The sequence below is a fragment of the Benincasa hispida genome, chromosome 4 (assembly GCF_009727055.1).
Source record: "Benincasa hispida cultivar B227 chromosome 4, ASM972705v1, whole genome shotgun sequence".
NCBI lineage: Eukaryota > Viridiplantae > Streptophyta > Magnoliopsida > Cucurbitales > Cucurbitaceae > Benincasa > Benincasa hispida.
In genome coordinates this window covers 49,669,985-49,676,513 of record NC_052352.1, presented here as the reverse complement: position 1 = coordinate 49,676,513, position 6,529 = coordinate 49,669,985, and the positions used below count along the sequence as shown (strand labels likewise).

At 30.8% G+C, this 6,529-nt stretch overlaps 1 protein-coding gene across 1 annotated transcript; it reads left to right on the top strand.

Annotated features, from left to right (window-relative positions):
- Nucleotides 1-582: 582 nt before the first annotated feature.
- On the top strand, nucleotides 583-2,378 carry LOC120074999 (zinc finger protein CONSTANS-LIKE 16-like). Its single transcript, XM_039028129.1, has 2 exons — nucleotides 583-1,527; nucleotides 1,892-2,378. The coding sequence occupies exons 1-2, from the start codon at nucleotides 715-717 to the stop codon at nucleotides 2,138-2,140; spliced, it is 1,062 nt and encodes a 353-aa protein (XP_038884057.1). The 5' UTR covers nucleotides 583-714; the 3' UTR covers nucleotides 2,141-2,378.
- The last annotated feature ends 4,151 nt before the right edge of the window (nucleotides 2,379-6,529 follow it).

Genomic DNA, 6,529 nt, shown 5'->3' with positions numbered 1-6,529 from the left:
GCTTTTCACGCATGGTGCACCCTAGGTGTAGTTGATTGGGCTTGAGTAGTTGGTGGCCTTTGATCTGTTTGAGTCTGCACCAAATTTGAGCCTTTCCTTACAAACCTTTTTAGGATATCAAACAAAATTTCATGTTTTATGTGGATTAAAATTAGACGAAAAGAAGAAAAGAGATGTTGAAGATATTTTAGAGTTTAAAAATTATTTTGGTGCATTTTAAACTATACTTTTTTTTTTATTACAGATTCCCACATAATCAAATTCTTTGTTATTATTTGCGACCCAGACAGCTTTTCAATGAAAATTTGTAATGTGTTAATTTTTTAAAATTAAGAGCATTAGATTAATCATTATAGATGTAATCTAAGATGCACTACCACATAAAACACATTTTATTTTTAATGTAAAAAGAAGTTGGTAAGAGAGTAAATTGTAGCAAGAAGTAGTAGGTAGATAAAGTGTTGTAATTGTAATTGTTTTTATCCAATTTTTATTTGTAATTTTAAAGAAAAAAAAAGACAAGCGATGGGGGGAGTGTGGGCCATGAGTCTGACACGTTGGAGGCTGTAAGTTAAAGCAGCAACGCCAACAATTTTTCGCAAACTCACTACTGCTCTGACTACTTCCCCCTTTTTCTCTTTTCTTTCTCACAAATTCGTAATATCAAAGCAGCAGCAGAAGAAGAAGAAAGTGGAACAGTAAAGTTTGAATGAAATGATGTCAAAAAAAAGCATAGCCAACGCAGTGGGCGGAAAGACCGCAAGAGCCTGCGACAGCTGCGTCCGGAAACGAGCCCGATGGTACTGCGCCGCAGACGATGCCTTCCTCTGCCAATCCTGCGACACCGCCGTCCATTCCGCCAACCCACTCGCCCGTCGCCACCAACGCCTCCGCCTCAACTCCGCCACCAATAATTCCACCCCGTCTTGGGTTTCTGGGTTCACCCGTAAGCCCCGGACACCTCGTCCCCGCCCCAAATCAGAGGACATCCTGATATCCGTGGTGCCGGAGACGGACGACGCGGTCTCCGGGTCCCAGGAAGATCAAGAAGATCAGGCGTTGTATAGAGTCCCGAGTTTGGTTGATGATAATGATGAGTTGGATTTGGATCTTTCGGATTTTGCTGCGGATGTGGAGAGCTTGCTGGGGAGGAATTTGGAGAACGAGTGTTTTGATATGGAGGGGTTGGGATTGGTCAAAGTGGAGGAGGATTATTGGAGAGTTGGGGAGGGATTTGAGAGTGAGGTGGATTTGATGGTGGGAGAGCCCATGCGGATGCCGATGCCGATGCCGATGCAGTTCAATATTGAAGAGATGAAGATACCAGTGGTAGTGGGGGTCAAGAATGAAAGAGAAGAAGAAGAAGAAGAAGAGGAATCATTGGAAAGCAAGAAGAAGAAGAGAAGAGTACTGAGTTTGCGATTGGATTGTGAAGCAGTAATTGAAGCATGGGGGAATCTTAAGTCTCCATGGACCAACGGAGAACGCCCTGATTTTGACCCTGACCAACCCTGGCCTAACTCCATGGTTTTCTTCTACTCTCCTCTTTCCTTTTTAACTTTTTAAATATTTATATTCTTAGTTAAATTCTAAAAATAAAATCTAATTTTTTTTTAAAAAAAAATCTTTAGTTTTTAAAATTTAGATTGATTTTTAAAGATATAATTTGTGAGTAACAAAATAAAATGACTTATATAGAGGTTGTAATAGTGTTTATTAGCTTAGTTTGAAAAATAAAATAGTTATTACAATTCAAATATGTTTTATAAACAAAAATCTATCCTTTTTTTTTAAATACATTATTTTAAAAATAGAAGATAAAAGAATAAATTGATTATCAAAAGTTACCGATGAATTAATAAAATGTTAACATTAATAATGATATCTGTAGGTGGTTTGTGGAGTGAGCTACGGGCACACATGTGGAGAATATGGAGTGAACATGGCAGCAATGGGAGACGGCGGAAGGGAGGCACGTGTTTCACGGTATAGGGAGAAGCGGCGAACGAGGTTATTTTCGAAGAAAATAAGGTATGAGGTACGAAAATTGAATGCAGAGAAGAGGCCGAGAATGAAAGGAAGGTTTGTGAAGAGAACGCCTTTTGCACAATCAACTCTTCCCATTATTAGTATTAATTAAGTGAATACTAAACCAATCAAAATCAACAAACTTTATGTACATTATCAATACTGCTCGTCTCTACCCAATCATAAATAAGTTCATCATAGTTTAATCTGTATAAGCTTATTGGAAAGCTTATAAGAATTAGTTTTATTATGTTATATCTTTTCCTTAGTCTCTTCTTTTTGCACTTGTTATATCCGAATAGAGTATAGTATACTAATCCAAAATTTGAATCCCTCTTTACTTGGTTTCATATATGTTCTATTTATCTCATTCAAATATTTGCATTTCTAACTAATGTTTAATTCATTACTTCACAAATTTTCTTGACTAGGGAGGAAGATATGTGACCTAAAAAAAACAGTCTAGAGTGTTGTACTTGTCACACCAAGTTATTGAGAGGCTTTAAGATGCATGTTCAAGCAATTAGAATTGAGTTATCCCTTCAATGGTTATAATGATAGATTACATGACCTAGGATTTCCAATCTTCCTCTTTAGTATTGGCTCATGGGTGTGCTAATTGCAGACCCTTGAGCCAAGAAAGCTTGCCATGACCTCATTTCTATCCCGATTGAGTTGGATCCATGTGTTTTTTTGGCTTGTGGCTAATCTGACCCAAAGCTATCGTCGTTTTAGTCCTTGTCTTGGCTTTTTTATCTTGAATTTTGTTTCTATCTGATTTCAGCTCAAGTAATATTAAACTTAACATATTCTTATAAGTAAAGCAAGTTGGTAATAACTATTTCGTTTTAGTAAATTTTTGAGTTTTCAAAATCCAGCTTATAAATATTCTTTCAATTATGCATGGGTTCTTTTGTTTTAGATTATCTATTTTCTAACCATATATTTTCAACATCTATGTCAAGTTTTAAAAACCAAAAAATAAATAGGTTATGTAAGATATATTATCGCTTGGTTCACTTTTTATCTTTATTTTAAAAATTAATTTTAAAAGCAAGGATTAGAATGTCGATGTTGATGAAAATATCAAGGTCTCATTACACGAAAATATTGATAAAATATAGATTATGTTGATGGATATTTATTGAAAAATTATAGAAATATATTTTTTTAAATAATTATATTAATAATTAAATATTTTGCACTTTTTAAACAAGCTAACATGTTTGTTATTTATATTATATTTACTTTAGCGATATTTTGTTGCTGTTTTTTTTTTCTTTTTAATGTTAGGTTGTTTACAATAGAATAGAAATTTTGATTTACCATTCATTTCAATGTCAAACTCAAGAAAATATGAAAATATGGATAGAAATATAGATAAATCAATGAATATTTAATACCATGCTTAGGAAGTATTATTTTCCCCTATAGATTTCTTTGTTTTGTTATCCATCTTTTATGGATGTTTTCAAAATAACACAAATTTTAAAAACGAGATATATATATAGATATATATATATATATTCATGTATGAAATTTAACTATATCAATTCAAATGTAAAATTAGAGTAAAGAAAGAGCAAGAAAACAAGAATAATCTTTCAAACCCAAAAATAAAAACTAAGATCCGATAACAATCATTTGAATTATTTTTTATTTTTTTGTTTTTAAATTTAAGTTTACAAACACTATGATTTTTGTATTTTTTTTTTATAATATTTTCAAAAGTTAGCTTAATTTTAAAAATTAGAAAAAGTAATTATTTTTAGAATTCGACTAAGAACTCAAAATTTTTGTAATGAAATTGAAAACCATAACGGATAAATTAGGAGTAAAACAAGCATAAAATTCAATAATAAAAAATAAGAGCCCTTATTGAGAAGTTTGAATCACTGTGATGTTTTTGTAGATGAGTCGTTATTGAGAAGTTTGATCATTATGATAGATAAGTTTTTGATGACTTAACATATGCAACATCTTGATGAATTGATATGCATTATTGTTCTAGATTAAATTAAAGACTAAGCAAAAGCATTATGCAATACCGCCAAACGTCTTTTGCCCAATGACCGCTTAACCTAGAAATGTAATTGATAAATAGACTTGATTTTCTATAGTTGATCATGATAGAACTAGCATTAATTTAAATTGCTAGCTAGAGTGTTTACATGATATTTCTAGAAAAAAAAAAAAATTTAATCATGGACTAAATTAAATATAATTTTATTATTGCATAAATTTTAACTTCATGATCCTACGATAAAATCTTAACATTGTATAAAATAATAATTGTCAAGAATTTTCAACTAGATGATTTTTCATAATAACATGAGTAAGAGTAACATAATTGATCCATGATAATGATCTAATTAGGTATTGTGTTTCTCGCTCTTGACCTTCCTTTAGAACTTAATTAGATTTCTTGATGAGGAGAAAAGGACTATCTAACGTGGCAGATAGATGACCAATTCCCTAGAGTTTTATCTTTTATATAAACACCTCTCATTAGGATGTTTAATTAGGGACTTAACTTTTAATTATCTCTTACTTAGTTTAGGAATTATCTTTTACTTAATTAGCCTAATAAAATAATAGCTCTAAAAGATAAAATAGTTGATAATATTGCACATGGGCCATATTAATGATAATATTAAATTTAAATAAAATTTAACATATTGAACTGAGGTTTAAACAATCTCTAACACATTAGGAGAGAACATAGGGTAAAGGCTTGGCCCGCCTGAATATAATTCATATCTTGGTTCTTTCTCCCGTGTACGTAAACTTAGATCTCTTTGAAGGGATTGGAATTCCCCACAGCGAAAACAAATTGGATGTCGTATTCTCTAAATTTCGTTCTAAAGAACACATTCAAAGTAATTCAGAGCGACGAAAACTCATGGATAAACATAATTAATCTAAGATGCTTGTACTATGATGAAAATAAAGAAGAGGGATAGGATATCACATACCCTTGAAGATACCATCTTCTTGTTTTCTCTCCCAAGTGCGAACACGGACTGCTTCTCTCGATCTCCCAAACTCAGCACCACAAACATAGCGGCAACAACAAGGAAAAAGAAACCATCACAAGATCTTCCTCGTTATTCTCAAGGTGAGAATCACAGTTGAGTTTCGTGGGCTCGCTTAGAATAATTTTGGCGAACATAGATCTTTATTTTGAGAAAGTTTTCTAAAAGAGGAAGAAACCCACGTAGAGAGATTGAGAGGGATGAAGAGGTTGATCATCCTCTCTCTCCTATTTTTCACGTAATTGAATGAAAGAATAAGATAAACCACTTCGCTTTATTTTAACAAAAAATTTGAGAGAATAACTCCCAAAGTAAATTAAATTCAAATTCAAAATTTGAAAATATATATATATATATATATATGTATGTATATAAATTATATGTGATATCACATATAACATATAAACTATAGTTTATATTATACCACATATAATATAACCAATAGTTTGTTATTCTCTCAAATAACTTTTGGAATTAATATGAATCATATTTATATTAATTTTAACCTATGGTATTTATATGAATCACATTCATAAAAAAATATATATATATATGTGAATCACATTCAAAGTCCTGTAAAACTATATAAATTTAATATGAATCACATTCACATGAATTTTAACATAAAATTTCTATATGAATCATATTCATATAAATAATATTTGAATCATATTCAAATATTTATTTCTCTCATAATACTATATATAATATGAATCATATTCACATTAGTTTAAACATATAGTTTCTATATGAATCATATTCATAGAATTAATATTTGAATCATATTCAAATATATATTTCTCTCATAAAACTATATAATGTATCAACATCCATTATAATATATCAATATACATTATAATATATCAACATACATTATTTAATTGTATCTTATACAATTAATTTTCTTTAATTAATTTGAACAATTCAAATTAAGCGAAAATTAATTTTGTTCTCATTAGCCCTTATTGAACTAATAAGGGAACTTTATGGACCTATAGATTAAAGATCCAATGATATTTGATTAATTAATTAAATTCTTTAATTAAATTAATTAACATTCATTAATTGTCAATCACCCCATTAAAGATCGACAACTACACTTTTCGCACTGTAAATATATTTTTGTGTCCATTAGATATAACCAACCAACAGAGCATTGACCCCTCACAAATTGCCTATAAGCAAAGTTGGATCAAATTACCATTTTACCCCTATAGTTATATAACTTTTTAAGTACCACTGATCCTTCTGATTAATAATTAGTCATAGTCCAACTATAATTGAACCCATCTCGACCTAAGACAGGGTGAGATGCCTCATTGTTCAAGCCCCAGAATCAACATTTAAAGAAGCAATTTATCTACTAAAGGAACTCTTATACAAGAATACCTATGATCGGAAGTGGATCTTTCCAATTCATTGTGACAGAATTTCCACATATATATTCAGATCAACGGATATGCATT

Excerpts from the sequence above, each read along its gene's own strand:
- LOC120074999 (XM_039028129.1), top strand. The coding sequence starts at position 715 with ATGATGTCAAAAAAAAGCATAGCCAACGCAGTGGGCGGAAAGACCGCA. Across the intron at positions 1,528-1,891 it reads AACCCTGGCCTAACTCCATG|GTGGTTTGTGGAGTGAGCTA; the intron begins GTTTTCTTCTAC and ends TGATATCTGTAG.